Raw genomic sequence first — 19,344 nt, forward strand, 5'->3', positions numbered from 1 at the left:
CATCCTTGCCCTGATTAGTCCTTGTTTTGTGGCAGTCCTCATGTATCTAACAATTAGACTTACCTCCCCTTCTGCCTGATTAGCCCCATACATCCTTGCCCTGATTAGTCCTTGTTTTGTGGCAGTCCTCATGTATCTAACAATTAGACTTACCTCCCCTTCTTCCTGATTAGCCCCGTACATCCTTGCCCTGATTAGTCCTTGTCTTGTTGCAGTCCTCATGTATCTAACAATTAGACTTACCTCCTCTTCTGCCTGATTAGCCCCATACATCCTTGCCCTGATTAGTCCTTGTCTTGTGGCAGTCCTCATGTATCTAACAATTAGACTTACCTCCCCTTCTGCCTGATTAGCCCTGTACATCCTTGCCCTGATTAGTCCTTGTTTTGTGGCAGTCCTCATGTATCTAACAATTAGACTTACCTCCCCTTCTTCCTGATTAGCCCCGTACATCCTTGCCCTGATTAGTCCTTGTCTTGTGGCAGTCCTCATGTATCTAACAATTAGACTTACCTCCCCTTCTGCCTGATTAGCCCCATACATCCTTGCCCTGATTAGTCCTTGTCTTGTTGCAGTCCTCATGTATCTAACAATAAGACTTACTTCCCCTTCTTCCTGATTAGCCCCGTACATCCTTGCCCTGATTAGTCCTTGTCTTGTTGCAGTCCTCATGTATTTAACAATTAGACTTACCTCCCCTTCTGCCTGATTAGCCCCGTACATCCTTGCCCTGATTAGTCCTTGTCTTGTTGCAGTCCTCATGTATCTAACAATAAGACTTACCTCCCCTTCTGCCTGATTAGCCCCGTACATCCTTGCCCTGATTAGTCCTTGTCTTGTTGCAGTCCTCATGTATCTAACAATAAGACTTACCTCCCCTTCTTCCTGATTATCCCCATACATCCTTGCCCTGATTAGTCCTTGTTTTGTGGCAGTCCTCATGTATCTTACAATTAGACTTACTTCCCCTTCTTCCTGATTAGCCCCATACATCCTTGCCCTGATTAGTCCTTGTCTTGTTGCAGTCCTCATGTATCTAACAATTAGACTTACCTCCCCTTCTGCCTGATTAGCCCCGTACATCCTTGCCCTGATTAGTCCTTGTTTTGTGGCAGTCCTCATGTATCTAACAATTAGACTTACCTCCCCTTCTGCCTGATTGGCCCCGTACATCCTTGCCCTGATTAGTCCTTGTCTTGTGGCAGTCTATCTAACAATAAGACTTACCTCCCCTTCTGCCTGATTAGCCCTGTACATCCTTGCCCTGATTAGTCCTTGTCTTGTTGCAGTCCTCATGTATCTAACAATTAGACTTACCTCCCCTTCTGCCTGATTGGCCCCGTACATCCTTGCCCTGATTAGTCCTTGTCTTGTGGCAGTCTATCTAACAATAAGACTTACCTCCCCTTCTGCCTGATTAGCCCTGTACATCCTTGCCCTGATTAGTCCTTGTCTTGTTGCAGTCCTCATGTATCTAACAATAAGACTTACCTCCCCTTCTGCCTGATTAGCCCCATACATCCTTGCCCTGATTAGTCCTTGTCTTGTGGCAGTCCTCATGTATCTAACAATTAGACTTACCTCCCCTTCTGCCTGATTAGCCCCGTACATCCTTGCCCTGTTTAGTCCTTGTCTTGTTGCAGTCCTCATGTATCTAACAATTAGACTTACCTCCCCTTCTGCCTGATTGGCCCCGTACATCCTTGCCCTGATTAGTCCTTGTCTTGTGGCAGTCTATCTAACAATAAGACTTACCTCCCCTTCTGCCTGATTAGCCCCATACATCCTTGCCCTGATTAGTCCTTGTCTTGTTGCAGTCCTCATGTATCTAACAATAAGACTTACTTCCCCTTCTTCCTGATTAGCCCCGTACATCCTTGCCCTGATTAGTCCTTGTCTTGTTGCAGTCCTCATGTATCTAACAATTAGACTTACTTCCCCTTCTTCCTGATTAGCCACGTACATCCTTGCCCTGATTAGTCCTTGTCTTGTTGCAGTCCTCATGTATCTAACAATAAGACTTACCTCCCCTTCTGCCTGATTAGCCCCGTACATCCTTGCCCTGATTAGTCCTTGTCTTGTTGCAGTCCTCATGTATCTAACAATTAGACTTACTTCCCCTTCTTCCTGATTAGCCACGTACATCCTTGCCCTGATTAGTCCTTGTCTTGTTGCAGTCCTCATGTATCTAACAATAAGACTTACCTCCCCTTCTGCCTGATTAGCCCCGTACATCCTTGCCCTGATTAGTCCTTGTCTTGTTGCAGTCCTCATGTATCTAACAATTAGACTTACTTCCCCTTCTTCCTGATTAGCCACGTACATCCTTGCCCTGATTAGTCCTTGTCTTGTTGCAGTCCTCATGTATCTAACAATAAGACTTACCTCCCCTTCTGCCTGATTAGCCCCGTACATCCTTGCCCTGATTAGTCCTTGTCTTGTTGCAGTCCTCATGTATCTTACAATAAGACTTACCTCCCCTTCTGCCTGATTAGCCCCGTACATCCTTGCCCTGATAAGTCCTTGTCTTGTGGCAGTCCTCATGTATCTAACAATTAGACTTACCTCCCCTTCTGCCTGATTAGCCCCATACATCCTTGCCCTGATTAGTCCTTGTCTTGTTGCAGTCCTCATGTATCTAACAATTAGACTTACCTCCTCTTCTGCCTGATTAGCCCCATACATCCTTGCCCTGATTAGTCCTTGTCTTGTGGCAGTCCTCATGTATCTAACAATTAGACTTACCTCCCCTTCTGCCTGATTAGCCACGTACATCCTTGCCCTGATTAGTCCTTGTCTTGTGGCAGTCCTCATGTATCTAACAATTAGACTTACTTCCCCTTCTTCCTGATTAGCCCCGTACATCCTTGCCCTGATTAGTCCTTGTCTTGTTGCAGTCCTCATGTATCTAACAATTAGACTTACCTCCCCTTCTGCCTGATTAGCCCCGTACATCCTTGCCCTGATTAGTCCTTGTCTTGTTGCAGTCCTCATGTATCTTACAATAAGACTTACCTCCCCTTCTGCCTGATTAGCCCCGTACATCCTTGCCCTGATTAGTCCTTGTCTTGTGGCAGTCCTCATGTATCTAACAATTAGACTTACTTCCCCTTCTTCCTGATTAGCCCCGTACATCCTTGCCCTGATTAGTCCTTGTCTTGTTGCAGTCCTCATGTATCTAACAATTAGACTTACCTCCCCTTCTGCCTGCTTAGCCCCGTACATCCTTGCCCTGATTAGTCCTTGTCTTGTTGCAGTCCTCATGTATCTAACAATTAGACTTACCTCCCCTTCTGCCTGATTAGCCCCGTACATCCTTGCCCTGATTAGTCCTTGTCTTGTGGCAGTCCTCATGTATCTAACAATTAGACTTACTTCCCCTTCTGCCTGATCAGCCCCATACATCCTTGCCCTGATTAGTCCTTGTCTTGTTGCAGTCCTCATGTATCTAACAATTAGACTTACCACCCCTTCTGCCTGATTAGCCCCGTACATCCTTGCCCTGATTAGTCCTTGTCTTGTTGCAGTCCTCATGTATCTAACAATTAGACTTACTTCCCCTTCTTCCTGATTAGCCCCGTACATCCTTGCCCTGATTAGTCCTTGTCTTGTTGCAGTCCTCATGTATCTAACAATTAGACTTACCTCCCCTTCTGCCTGCTTAGCCCCGTACATCCTTGCCCTGATTAGTCCTTGTCTTGTTGCAGTCCTCATGTATCTAACAATTAGACTTACCTCCCCTTCTGCCTGATTAGCCCTGTACATCCTTGCCCTGATTAGTCCTTGTCTTGTTGCAGTCCTCATGTATCTAACAATAAGACTTACCTCCCCTTCTGCCTGATTAGCCCCGTACATCCTTGTCTTGTGGCAGTCCTCATGTATCTAACAATTAGACTTACCTCCCCTTCTGCCTGATTAGCCCCATACATCCTTGCCCTGATAAGTCCTTGTCTTGTGGCAGTCCTCATGTATCTTACTTTATGTAACTTGTTTTTCACATAGGCTTCTATCTGACATGACAGGTTGTCTAAAATGGAAAATTTTAAAGAAACTTAAATAAATTTTCTATTCTATATGTATATAAAATAAGACCAACTACAATTATATTACACCAGTAAGGGCATTTCTAAAAGTTTAATTTCAGCCGTTTGTGCTATAGAATTTTATTGAATTTTGAATTAATTTATTAAAGGTTTTAATATGGCTGAAAGCTTTTATTTTGGCAATGTTTTGTTATTACACCAATTTACAATAAAAATGAGCAGGATTTAAAACCAAGAGTAGATTAGATTCTATCAAACATGTATCTAAACATCATTCATAACCTGCAGTATTACCTAAATAGGCCATTTCTGGTTGTCTCAGTTTGAATTATTTCTGAAATTTGAGTTGAAATTATTGGCAATTGATGACATTATTTGTAAATTTATTTTCTCCTTGATGCATATAAATATATATCTATAATAAGATGTCAGATATTATTAGTTACACAGTATGCAATTATCCTAATACAAGAATTTTATTGACGCGATAAATTTCTATCATGATTTTGTTATTTTACATATTATTATATTCAAATTCAATTTTAGGACAATATATCTATCAAATATATTATAGATATTTAATCTGAAACTGTGAAAAATTAAAAATATTAGCACTGTAAAGCAACTCATTTTTTTTTATTTGGTCAATGATATAAGGGAGATAATTCCAATTGACGTAATAAATAAGGGAGACAATTCCAATTGACATGATAAACAATTATACTGAAATTTATTAGGACAATATCAGCCAATCAAATTGCGAGAAATAACTCCGAATCAGGATAATAACAAATGTACAAATAGACAGATGTCACCTGGTCACATGATTTACCAATGAAGCCAAGTTACTTACAAATATCCTAATTCATATATCATGCTATGATAATCAATTGTGTTGTTGTGTTTTTTTTTTGTCTATCTGTAACAGTTTTAAAAATAGAACAATAAATTTGATAAAAATACATCCTATTTGTGGTCTTGTAAAAACCTTCAAGAATACAGTTATATTCCACCAATAAAATTAAATTGACATTGATACAGGGAATGAGACTACTACAACAGAAATCATGGTCCAATAGTCATGATAGAAATATAAATATCTTATTGAAATCTCTGAAAACTGTTACATACTGTATGACATTCTAAAAATTATACATACCAAGGTCACTGTTATCATCAACCAATAAAATCTCTTGTAACAAATAAGCTGGTGTACGGTCTAGCACACTGTGGACTGTACGTAGCAATGCTGAAGGGGCTTCATTGTAGAAACATATAATAACACTTGCTCTGGGAAGCTTTGTGGAGTAGATCTTACTCTGACAACTATAAAATATACCATTGTAGAAACATATAATAACACTTGCTCTGGGAAGCTTTGTGGAGTAGATCTTACTCTGACAACTATAAAATATACCATTGTAGAAACATATAATAACACTTGCTCTGGGAAGCTTTGTGGAGTAGATCTTACTCTGACAACTATAAAATATACCATTGTAGAAACATATAATAACACTTGCTCTGGGAAGCTTTGTGGAGTAGAGCTTACTCTGACAACTATAAAATATACCATTGTAGAAACATATAATAACACTTGCTCTGGGAAGCTTTGTTGAGTAGATCTTACTCTGACAACTATAAAATATAATCAATTGAATGTAGAACTTATCAATTATAATAAAGATCTGACATCCCTGCTACCATGTATTTAATTTCTTGGTATTTAAAATCACAGCATCATTTGTTCAGATGTCCAACTAAATTGTATCTCATTTTCAATAATTGTTTTATTATCATTATCACTCATGTGTTACTATGGATATCTGTTGTCTTGTAATCGTCTATGGTAACTAAGTTTTGTGATTGTCTTTCACATGCAAGGCATAAGATTTGCCCGTATCTAGGACATTAGATGTACCTGTATCTATAGCTAAGACATGAGATTTGCTTGTATCTAAGGTATGAGATCTAGATCTGACTGTATCCAAGACATGAATTTTGCCTGTATCTAAGACATGAGATTTGTCTGTATCTACATGTAAGGCATGAATTTAACTGTATCTAAGACATGAGATTTGCTTGCATTTTATATCTTCATGTATAAGGCATGAGATTTGCCTGTATCTAAGGCATGATAATTGTCTATATCTAAGGCATGAGATTTTTTTGTTTCTAAGACATGAGATATGCCTGTATTTCAGAAATGAGCTTTCCCTATAACTTTGGCAATAAATTTGACTGTATCCAAGACATGAGATTTGACTATCTAAGACATAAGATTTGCCTCCAACTAAGGCATGAGTTTTGCCTGTATCTAAGACATGATATTTATCTGTCTCTACATGTTAGGCATTAGTTTTTCCTGTAATTAAGACATGTGATTTGCTTACACCTACATGTAAGGCAGGAGTTTTGCTAGTCCAAATAATTATGAAGTCTGGGAAGGCTATTTTAATTTTTTTCTGGAAGGAGTCCCAGAAAAAAATTTAAATAGCCTTGCCAGAAGTCATAATTATTTGGACTAGAGTTTTGCCTGTATCTAAGGCATGATATTTATCTGTATCTACATGTTAGGCATGAGTTTTGCCTGTAATTAAGGCATGATATTTGTCAGTATCTAAGGGGTAATTTTGACTGTATCCAAGACATGAGATCATCTGACTATCTAAGACATGTGGTTTGTCTGCACCTAAGGCATGAGTTTTGCCTGTATCTACATTGTATATAATTAATAGGTATGATATTTATCTGTATCTAAAGCATGATATTTGCCTTTATCATGAATATCTAAAGCATGAGTTTTGCTTATATCTAAAGCATGAGTTTTGCTTATATCTAAAGCATGAGTTTTGTTTATATCTAAGGCATGATATTTTTTCATGTTTATCTAAAGTATGATATTTGCCTTTATCACGCTTATCTAAAGCATGAGATTTGCCTTTATCATGTTTATCTAAGGCATGAGGTTTGCCTTTATTATATTTTTATACAAGGCATGAGATTTGCCTTTATCATGTTTATCTTAAGCATGGGATTTGCCTTTATCATGTTTATCTAAGGCATGAGATTTGCCTTTATTACAATGTATGTTTATCTAAGGCATGAGATTTGCCTTTATCATGTTTATCTAAGGCATAATATTTGTCTTTATCATGTTTATCTAAAGCATGGGATTTGCCTTTATTATGTTTATCTAAGGCACAAGATTTGTCTTTATCTACATGTATGCAAGTTACTTACTTTGGATGTCTGTTGTCTGGTAAAGCTCTATGGTAACCAAGTCGCTCACTGATTAGTACATTAAATGCATGAGATCTATAACCTGTGAAGACAATAATCTATATGTATGGTAAATACTTACTGGATTAAATATCGATAAATACAGGATATAAAAGAAGAATGTGGTGATGGGAAAGAGTGCAAAACAGAAAATAGGGCTACATGTATTCCATTTATAAAGGGACACAAGTCACAACTCAAAAACTGTTAAAGCAATAGAGTGTGCAAAAAGAGCAAATAGGGCCATTTCATTTATAAAGGGATACTCAGGAACAACGAAGTTGATGACACCCAAACTTACATTGTATACTTGATCTGTGATTGGTGGAAAGGGCATTGTGTATTAATTAATACATGTAAATTTGAGAACATTCAGTTGAAGTTAAGTAAACTTTAAGTGCAATGTACATGTACATCAAATGCAATGAGTGCAGAATAACAAATTCAGCAATTTTTCAACATAACTCAAGAACATTGCAAGTGATGCCACTAAAATTCAAACTTGATCTGTGTTTGTGGTAATTAGCTAGCATTGCTTAAAAGTTTCAGAAAACTTCCTTCCTTCCCTGTGCGTTTAGGGGCGTCGTCACTTCCGTTCCAACGTTGAGCAAGTGGTTGGAAAACTATAATTCTATATTGTACGAATTATTCGGCAGATTGAATTCTCAAAATTGACAATCAGCATTGCTGTCATAAGGGAATTGTCATTAAGTACCTACAGAACAACCATTATTTCTTGTTTATCCTGCACAATGACGATCACTAAGACGCTTGATGAACGTAAATAGTGCAGGGATACAGGCAACCCCCTTTATCTGGTAAATGACGTCATAAAGGCGCGTATAATTGATGAGTTTTTTCCAGTGACGGATGAACTCGAAAGTGGTCTATATATATTGAATTGAGTACTGAAACTGCAAATTCAGCAATTTTCACTTTTAAAAGAGACATACATGTACATTGTACATCATATTTACATTATAACTATGGAAAATTACATGTACATGTATTATTGAATTATTATTTTTTTTATGCACAATTTAATAAATACATTGTTTGATTAATATCTTTATTAAAACATGCCCTTTACATATTATCATATCACGCGTTAAAGGGTCCTACTAAAATGCGCCCGGGAGCGCCCGGGTGAAGAAAAAGCGCCCGGGTAAAAGAAAAAGCGCCCGGGGAAGAAAAATAGCGCCCGGGGAAAAGAAAAAGCGCCCGGGGAAGAAAAATAGAGCCCGGGGAAGAAAACTAGCGCCCGGGGAAATTATATAGATATTTAATTGGCATGAGACAACTTTGTGTCCGGCGATGAAATAAGTTATGCACATTGATTTTTTTTAAATTTTAGACAAGTAAATAAAATTTGTAAATTAAGATAATAGACATTTTTAATAAAACACAAAAACAAGTATAAATGTTTCAATTTTAACAATAATATATGAATAGGCCTACTATTTCGAAAGACAGATAGTAATTAATGGATCACAGTTTATGCTGAAGATTCATAAACTGTAAGACATCAAAAGACATGTTTTTCAAAAACGATATCAAAATGAAAAATGTAAACAAAACTTAAATTTCACAGATAAATATCAATCTAATCAATATTAAAAGAGTTACACATAATAAATCAGCAAATAAAGCAGTACTATATATATATACATGTACCGCAGTTAAAACAAGGCGGTAAAAAGCAGGAGTTTTGTTTAAATTTAAAACTAAGCATTAAAACCCTTATAAGCATTGCCATTAAAACAGTTGTAGTTTTATAAAAAGATATCATATATCTTTATCAGCATCTGCATAAAAAATGTGTTCACCATGCAGTTGCTAAAATATTAGACCTCAGGCACTGATTATTTTTAAGTAACAAAATATACGTTTTGATCGAGGACAATATCGTTCAGGATTCTTCTATATACTCTCATTTATATTTATTTACTTATGTATATACAATTTTGATATCTAAAATGCAAAAGTGCCTGAACCGGCACTTTAGATGTAGCATTGTACATATCCCAATTTATATTAAGGACAAAACAAGCAATGATTATTTTTTTTGGAATAAAATTATTGTTATATAATATTATTATTTTATTCTCCCGGGCGCTAATTTTCCTTCCCCGGGCGCTTTTTCTTTTCCCCGGGCGCTTTTTCTTTTCCCCGGGCGCTTTTTCTTTTCCCGGGCGCTCTCGGGCGCTTTTTAGTAGGACCGCGCGTTAAATGCCCTTCTTCAGGATTGGCACCCTGCCCTTTTGAAATCCTAAAAAAATGTAGCTGGAACACTGTACAAGTTAGGAAAGATATGTCTTATGGAAGATATGGCAATATGGCAGGCTCAACTTTTACTCATTATAAATATCAACTTATAGTGATTGTAAATGTGCATGATTTATAAAAACTTACCGTCATCTCTAATAATTTGATCTTCAGGTGTTTCAATGAAACCCAGCATATTCAAAGTAGAAATGTCATAATGTAGTTCCACTTTCTCATTATGTTCATCTTTCAGGTCATGACATTCTGAATTATCATAGTTGGTACCTTTCTGTGCTACTTTTACAAATGGAGATTTCCTTGGAATAAAATGCTGTCTATTCTGTTCGGGTGGATAGCTGTCAATGTTATTAATCGTTGAATAAATAAGAAAGAAAAACGAAAATGAAAAAATGGCAAGAAGACATGATACGCAACATTTTAAACTAAATTTGCGTCTCATTTCTCATCATGCTAATGTTCACGTTCAAGTCAGCTGTTACTTTTACCTTTGTCTTTGAACATGATGCTTGCCTTTGGTGGAGTTATGCGGTTTCATTTTCTCATTCAGTCAGAAACATGTAAATCACAGGTTTAGTTAGGAAGCACACTATGAATCTTTAGAGCCAACAATTTTATATATTTAGTGCAAGAGGCTGAAGAACTGATTCTCAAAAATACTTTGCTATTGTTTTTGTTTGCGGTCAAGGTTAAAAATATATTTTTTGAAGATGAAGGAAACATATACGGAATAATCATGATATTTTTCCGGAGACATTTTTCTTGTTTACGATAGATAAGATTTTACGATTTCAGACGTATACCAAGGATTTGTATACAAATCTTGTTTGTACATAATCTTGATCCCTTTGAATATAACATGCATTCCAAATGTTTAATGTTGTGTATTTGCGTAAATTGTACAAATTTTTGTCTCAAACTCCTTATAAAAAATAAAGACTTCTACCATCTTGGCTATTTGTGTAAATATTTTCATTTTTCCATGTGACAAAGAGTTGTTCCTATTAATAGTAATACTTTATTCCAATTGTAATTTGAGTACAGCTTATATCAAGATATATATACACTTTTTACAATATAATTATACATGCACCAAACTTGAATTACTCGACGGTCACGAGACATGTAATATTTTTAATGTTAACTACATTTAAATTGCTCTTATCTGATCAGCTTATACAACACAGAGTGACAGAATAACTTGCCTATCATTACTCACATCCACTTAATTTGAAAGTTGTCCCGTTGGCGATCATACCATATCTCCTTATTTTTGTATGCAAACGGCATCTTTCAGAAAGATCGATTTTCCATTATGAAAAGTATTATTAGTTAAAAGTGGTTTTTAACGTGTTTGGAAAAATCAAAGTACCATGGCGAATACAAAATGACTGTTATTCACTTTTGAAATAAACATTAGAAGTTTCATAGAACTCTGGAAAAAAGATTTTTTGCAATTAAAATAAAGAGTCATGGTAAAAAACTATGAACGTATTGTAAAGTTAAAAATTATTTCGAATTAGAAAAATAATATCTTCTACTAGACCTTAACAAAAGTGACATTTCATAAATGGTAAAAATTAGAGTAATGGCAAATTACTGATAAAAGTTGGTAGATATACTAAAACGTCGTTAGAACAAGAGAATTTGTTCACTCTGCAAGGATGGAATTGCAAATGAGTTCCATTTCCTCAGTCATTAAATGTAAAGCGTTAGACTTTGACAGAAAAATAACATATTTTGTTATGTAAATGATATAGGGTGCATTTCTTTCTACAACAAACGATGCAAACGACTAAGCGCGCACATGTTTTGATCATTTGTTTCTTACATACGTTTGCAAAGTTTACATAAACTTTGACAAACTATGCAATCGCTAAAGATGCGTCTACAGTTTGTCGTTCGTCGTTTGTTAGTACAAACGCTACATTTGTTTCTAACTTGAACTTGATTAAACGATATATTTTTTCTACGTTTGTAAAAAATTTGTTTACCAACAACATATGTATGCATAATTGAAAGTTCAAACAGGGTCAGTAAAGACTTATTAAACGTTGTATTTGTTTCTACTTTCGTAGCGTTTAGAAAACAACAACAAACGCCACACAACGTTTACAAAATTTTGGTTAGAAAGAAATGCAGCCATTGTCTCATCTTTTTGTTAATATGTATGAACAAGATAAATTTAGTTTTATACTGAAAAGGAATGATACTGACATATGTACTGTATGTTGGACTGGAACAATATGTATGATAAATCCTTGAAGAAAACAATGTTGCAAAGAACTATTGCAGTATTAGTGCTTAATGAAATCGATTTGATTTGATTTGGTTCGTACTGCATTATTCACATTATGTATTAAAGTATCTGCATCAAGTACCATGCTTTTATTTCACATCATGTAAACTAATGCAATTTCAAATCACGTACTAAAACAACCACATCACATAATGAAACAAACACATCATATAGTGAGGTAACAACATCATGTAATGAAGTAACCACATCACAGAATGAAGTAACCACTTTAGGAAATGAAGTAACAACATCACATTATGAAAAAACACATCACATAAAATGAAGTAACTACATCATATAATGAAGTAACATAATTACATAATGAAGTAACCACATCACAGAATGAAGTAACACCATCACATAATGAAATAAACACATCATATAATGGAGTAACCACATCACAGAATGAAGTAACTACATCACAAAATGAAATGAACACATCATATAATGGAGTAACAACATCACGTTATGAAGTAACCACATCACATAATGAAGTAACCACATTACGTAATGAATGAAACACATCACATAACGAAGTAACAACATCACATAATGAAGTAACAACATCACAGAATGAAGTAACCACATCACAGAAGGAAGTAACTACATCACATAATGAAATAAACACATCATATAATGGAGTAACAACATCACGTAATGAAGTAACCACCTCACATAATGAAGTAGCAACCTAACATAATGAAGTAACAACATCTGGTAATGAAGTAACTACATCACATAATGAAATAAACACATCACAGAATGAAGAAACCACATCACGTTATGAAATAACCACATCACATAATGAAGTAACGACATCAGGTATTGAAGAAACCACATCACGTATTGAAGTAAAAACATCACGTAATGAAGTAACACCATCACATAATGAAGTAACCCCATCACATAATGAAGTAATCACATCACATAATGAAGTAACCATATCACAGAATGAAGTAGCAACATCACATAATAAAATAAACACATCATATAATGGAGTAACAACATCACAGAATGAAATAAACACCTCATATAATGAAGTATTCACATCACGTAATGAAGCAACCACATCACATAATGAAGTAACCACATCACAGTATGAAGTAGCAACATTACATAATGAAGTAACCACATCACAGAATGTGAAGTAACAACATCACATAATGAAATAAACACATCATATAATGAAGTATTCACATCACCTGATGAAGTAACAAAATCCCAGAATGAAGTAACAACATCACATAAGGATATAAACACAGTATATAATGAAGTAACTACATCACATAATGAAATAAACACATCATATAAAGAAGTAACTACATCACATTATGAAGTAACCACATCACATAATGAAGTAACCACATCACGTATTGAAGAAACCACATCACGTGTTGAAGTAACAACATCACGTAATCATAATGAAGTAACCACACCACATAATGAAAAAACTACATCACGTAATGAAGTAACACCATCAGACAATGAAGTAACAACATCAGACAATGAAGTAATCACATCACATAATGAAGTAATCACATTACATAATGAAGTAAACACATCACATAACGAAGTAATCACATCACATAATGAAGTAACAACATCACGTAATGAAGTAACAACATTACATAATGAAGTAACTACATCACATAATGAAGTAACCACATCACATAATGAAGTAAACACATCAAATAATGAAGTAACCACATCACATAATGAAATAACTACACCACATAATGAAGTAACCACATCACATAATGAAGTAACCACATCACATAATGAAGTAACCGTATCATGTAATGAAATAAACACATCATAAAATGAAGTGACAACATCACATAATGAAGTAGCAACATCACAGAATGAAGTAACAACATCACGTAATAAAGTAACCAGATCACAGAATGAAGTAGCAAAATTACGTAATGAAGTAATAACATCACATAATGAAGTAACCACATCACATAATGAAGTAACAGCATCATGTATTGAAGTAACAACATCACATAATAAAGTAATCACATCACATAATGAAGTCCCCACATCACATAACGAAGTAAACACATCACATAATGAAGTCCCCACATCACAGAATGAAGTAACAACATCACATAACGAAGTAACCACATCACAGAATGAAGTTACAACATCACACAATGAAGTAACAAAATCATAATGAAGTAGCAAAATCACGTAATGAAGTAGCAACATCACGTAATGAAGTAACAGCATCATGTATTGAAGTAACAACATTACATAATAAAGTAATCACATTACATAATGAAGTCCCCACATCACATAATGAAGTCCCCACATCACATAATGAAGTAACCACATCACACAATGAAGTAACCACATCACGTATTGAAGTAACCAAATCGCTCAATGAAGTAACCAAATAACAACAATAAAATGACCACATCAGGTAATAAAGTAACGACATGCCATGACTAAATAACCACATCATGTAATGAAACAACATCATTACATAATGAGGCAACCACATCACGTTAAAAAGTATCCACATTATATATTGAAATTTTTACAACAAGTAAAGTGGTAAACGACTTCACAAGCTTAAGTCTTCAAAAACATTGAAAAAACTATAACAACTGCTTAGCAAGCGAGACGACATGCATCCAATGAACAATGCAAATGATATAACAACTTCATAAGCTTGAGTTAAGTTTATGTGTTTTCTTCTGTGGCACAACTTTTTGGAATTTTGGAGCCTCAATGCTCTTGAACATTGTACTAGTTTGGCTTTATAAATATTTTGATATGAGCGTCACTGATGAGTCTTATGAAGACGAAACGCGCGTCTGGCGTACTAAATTATCACCGTGTATCATCAGTACACCGGATATAGGTACTAAGCAAGCGGCCATGATCGATTTTGACCTTACATGGTAACGAAAATCTTAGTTTTGCTTGATCAATATTCAATGTACATTTCTCAACATTTGAAATTCCTGCTCCCAAATAATTTTTGCATCGATTTTTTCCTATTCATAAAACAAATTTGATATTCTAATAAGAACAATTAACTTGTACAAGCGCAAATAGTTGTGAATGTCAACACCAACTTTCAATTTCGATACAATTGTTGAGACATTTACATGTTTTATCTGAAAGAAACCTAATACAGGGCAAAAGTAATAGTCACCAATCATAAACCTACCTGTGATTACTCATTCCTTGAAACATTTTGGGTAATAAACGAGTATAAAAATAATGTTTTTGTGTACGGTGTACAACAACATAACTATGCACCGTACATAAGGATTTATGTGGTCAGCTAAACACCGTCCACAACACTTTTTTAGGGATAAAATATCGAAAAATAACATATGTATGAAAGATTTCAATGCCAATTATTGAAACAGCTATACTCATTACACACACACATTGACCTTCTATCAGAAAAAGAGTTGCAATGCATATAGAATTATATCGGATGAGACGAGGGCCAACTTCTTTGACAAGTATTTGCACATGCTTTTACAATGTTTTAGTAATCCCTCTTGTTTTGGGAAATAATGAGACATCTCTAACCATCAACCTACGACCAAATCATTTCTTAAAATAGCAATAATGTTTAGATTGAAGTACACATTGATATTATGTGAACTCAACAAAGATTTTCGTTACCGTGTAAGATCAAAATCGCTCACGCCCGCTTGGTTAGTACCTATATCCGCTGTACGATGATATACGGTGATTATAATCCTGGTACCTTTGATAACTATTTAGTTTTTAAACGGATTTGTTTTCTCTCTATATATCTATGACTTTTGAACAGCAGTATGCTACTCTTGTCCTTATTTAGCTGGCTATAAAACCAGGTTTAATCCACCATTTTCTGCATAAGAAAATACCTGTACCGAGTCAGGAATATGACAGTTTTTAGGAACTTTCCGTTTCCAGTTTTCCTCAGAGTCGGTATTTTTGTTAATTTACTTTTTCCTTATTAATCGAACCGACATGCCTTAAATCAACTATGAAATTTATATCAACTTCCATAGAAAGAGAGATAACACGTTTCCGCCAACGGTGAAATGTTAAGCTTATCTCTGCAAAATACAAGATATGAACTTTTCGTAGTTATAATTTTACTTTTGATATAATCTTTATTTAAGTCAACGGTATTTGACTCCATGACATTGACATGCCTTCTTCAAACGACCAAAAGTTAAAATATCTCCATCGGCAAGAGATACGACATGCCTTCTTCAAACGACCAAAATTTAAATCAGCTCCATCGGCAAGAGATACGACATGCCTTCTTCAAACGACCAAAATTTAAATCAGCTCCATCGGCAAGAGATACGACATGCCTTCTTCAAACGACAAAAAGTTAAATTATCTCCATCGGCAAGAGATACGACATGCCTTCTTCAAATGACCAAAAGTTAAAATATCTCCATCGGCAAGAGATATATACGACATGCCTTCTCCAAACGACCAAAAATTAAAATATCTCCATCGGCAAGAGATACGACATGCCTTCTTCAAACGACCAAAAATTAAAATATCTCCATCGGCAAGAGATACGACATGTCTTCTTCAAACGACCAAAAGATGAATTATATCCATCAGCAAGAGCTACAACATGCCTTCTTCAAACGACCAAAAGTTAAATTATGTCCATACAGCTAAAGGAATAAAAACTATTACAATATTTAATTTAAATGAGACATCAAGTCTTCACAAACGATGAAACATCTCTTTATAAACATGTCTGGGTATTTATTTTAATGTTAAATTTGATTGCCCTTGTTAAGAGAGTGCCACACTCACGACACTTGAGACAAACTTAAAAATATCTTTAATATAATATTCCCAAGCATTTTATCATGTCTCCTACTCTGTTCTAAGTCTCTCTGTCCTGTAGGAGTTGCAAGTTTTTCACCTCCTTTATTATAAAGAGTAAGCACCATAAACTCCACTTAAAGCAGGGTTTACAAGTGAGACGTCTATCTAGCTATAAAACCAGAGTAAGCACCATAAACTCCACTTAAAGCAGGGTTTACAAGTGAGACGTCTATCTAGCTATAAAACCAGAGTAAGCACCATAAACTCCACTTAAAGCAGGGTTTACAAGTGAGACGTCTATCTAGCTATAAAACCAGAGTAAGCACCATAAACTCCACTTAAAGCAGGGTTTACAAGTGAGACGTCTATCTAGCTATAAAACCAGAGTAAGCACCATAAACTCCACTTAAAGCAGGGTTTACAAGTGAGACGTCTATTTAGCTATAAAACCAGAGTAAGCACCATAAACTCCACTGAAAGCAGGGTTTACAAGTGAGATGTCTATCTAGCTATAAAACCAGAGTAAGCACCATAAACTCCACTGAAAGCAGGGTTTACAAGTGAGATGTCTATCTAGCTATAAAACCAGAGTAAGCATCATAAACTCCACTTAAAGCAGGGTTTACAAGTGAGATGTCTATCTAGCTATAAAACCAGAGTAAGCACCATAAACTCCACTTAAAGCAGGGTTTACAAGTGAGACGTGTATCTAGCTATAAAACCAGAGTAAGCACCATAAACTCCACTTAAAGCAGGGTTTACAAGTGAGACGTGTATCTAGCTATAAAACCAGAGTAAGCACCATAAACTCCACTTAAAGCAGGGTTTACAAGTGAGACGTCTTACTAGCTATAAAACCAGAGTAAGCACCATAAACTCCACTCAAAGCAGGGTTTACAAGTGAGACGTCTATCTAGCTATAAAACCAGAGTAAGCACCATAAACTCCACTTAAAGCAGGGTTTACAAGTGAGATGACTATCTAGCTATAAAACCAGAGTAAGCACCATAAACTCCACTTAAAGCAGGGTTTACAAGTGAGATGTCTATCTAGCTATAAAACCAGAGTAAGCACCATAAACTCCACTTAAAGCAGGGTTTACAAGTGAGACGTCTATCTAGCTATAAAACCAGAGTAAGCACCATAAACTCCACTCAAAGCAGGGTTTACAAGTGAGACGTCTATCTAGCTATAAAACCAGAGTAAGCACCATAAACTCCACTTAAAGCAGGGTTTACAAGTGAGATGTCTATCTAGCTATAAAACCAGAGTAAGCACCATAAACTCCACTCAAAGCAGGGTTTACAAGTGAGACGTCTATCTAGCTATAAAACCAGAGTAAGCACCATAAACTCCACTTAAAGCAGGGTTTACAAGTGAGATGTCTATCTAGCTATTAAACCAGAGTAAGCACCATAAACTCCACTTAAAGCAGGGTTTACAAGTGACACGTCTATCTAGCTATAAAACCAGAGTAAGCACCATAAACTCCACTTAAAGGAGGGTTTACAAGTGAGACGTATAGCTATAAAACCAGAGTAAGCACCATAAACTCCACTTAAAGCAGGGTTTACAAGTGAGATGTCTATCTAGCTATAAAACCAGAGTAAGCACCATAAACTCCACTCAAAGCAGGGTTTACAAGTGAGACGTCTATCTAGCTATAAAACCAGAGTAAGCACCATAAACTCCACTTAAAGCAGGGTTTACAAGTGAGATGTCTATCTAGCTATAAAACCAGAGTAAGCACCATAAACTCCACTTAAAGCAGGGTTTACAAGTGAGACGTCTTACTAGCTATAAAACCAGAGTAAGCACCATAAACTCCACTTAAAGGAGGGTTAACAAGTGAGACGTATAGCTATAAAACCAGAGTAAGCACCATAAACTCCACTTAAAGCAGGGTTTACAAGCGAGATGTCTATCTAGCTATAAAACCAGAGTAAGCACCATAAACTCCACTTATAGCAGGGTTTACAAGTGAGACGTCTATCTAGCTATAAAACCAGAGTAAGCACCATAAACTCCACTTAAAGGAGGGTTTACAAGTGAGACGTATAGCTATAAAACCAGAGTAAGCACCATAAACTCCACTTAAAGCAGGGTTTACAAGTGAGACGTCTATCTAGCTATAAAACCAGAGTAAGCACCATAAAATTCAAATTAAAGCAGGATTTACAAGTGAGACGTCTATCTAGCTATAAAACCAGAGTAAGCACCATAAACTCCACTTAAAGCAGGGTTTACAAGTGAGATGTCTATCTAGCTATAAAACCAGAGTAAGCACCATAAACTCCACTTAAAGCAGGGTTTACAAGTGAGATGTCTATCTAGCTATAAAACCAGAGTAAGCACCATAAACTCCACTTAAAGCAGGGTTTTCAAGTGAGATGTCTATCTAGGTATAAAACCAGAGTAAGCACCATAAACTCCACTTAAAGCAGGGTTTACAAGTGAGATGTCTATCTAGCTATAAAACCAGAGTAAGCACCATAAACTCCACTCAAAGCAGGGTTTACAAGTGAGATGTCTATTTAGCTATAAAACCAGGTTCAAACCATTATTTTTTACCTACGGAAATGTCTGTTTCAAGTTAGGAATATAACAGTTGTTTGCCATTCG

General features: G+C 35.7%; 2 protein-coding genes across 2 annotated transcripts in view; one reads left to right on the forward strand and one right to left on the reverse strand.

The window, feature by feature from the left end:
• LOC139513894 (polypeptide N-acetylgalactosaminyltransferase 11-like) overlaps positions 1-10,299 on the reverse strand; it is a 37,557-nt gene extending 27,258 nt beyond the window's left edge. Inside the window, exons 1-4 of the mRNA XM_071302841.1 lie at positions 9,738-10,299; positions 7,287-7,368; positions 5,203-5,369; positions 3,900-4,027 (exon numbers count right to left, since the gene is read on the reverse strand). Coding sequence (XP_071158942.1) covers positions 3,900-4,027; positions 5,203-5,369; positions 7,287-7,368; positions 9,738-10,050 — 690 coding nt within the window. The 5' untranslated portion in view covers positions 10,051-10,299. The remainder of the gene's footprint in view (positions 1-3,899; positions 4,028-5,202; positions 5,370-7,286; positions 7,369-9,737) is intronic.
• A 1,475-nt stretch (positions 10,300-11,774) lies between these two features.
• LOC139511164 (uncharacterized) lies at positions 11,775-14,083 on the forward strand. The gene is made up of 5 exons (XM_071297738.1): positions 11,775-11,834; positions 12,249-12,401; positions 12,669-12,960; positions 13,047-13,703; positions 13,734-14,083. Exons 1-5 carry the CDS (start codon positions 11,775-11,777, stop codon positions 14,081-14,083), a joined length of 1,512 nt encoding a protein of 503 aa, XP_071153839.1.
• Positions 14,084-19,344: the final 5,261 nt, after the last annotated feature.

Source organism: Mytilus edulis, chromosome 2, assembly GCF_963676685.1.
Source record: "Mytilus edulis chromosome 2, xbMytEdul2.2, whole genome shotgun sequence".
NCBI lineage: Eukaryota > Metazoa > Mollusca > Bivalvia > Mytilida > Mytilidae > Mytilus > Mytilus edulis.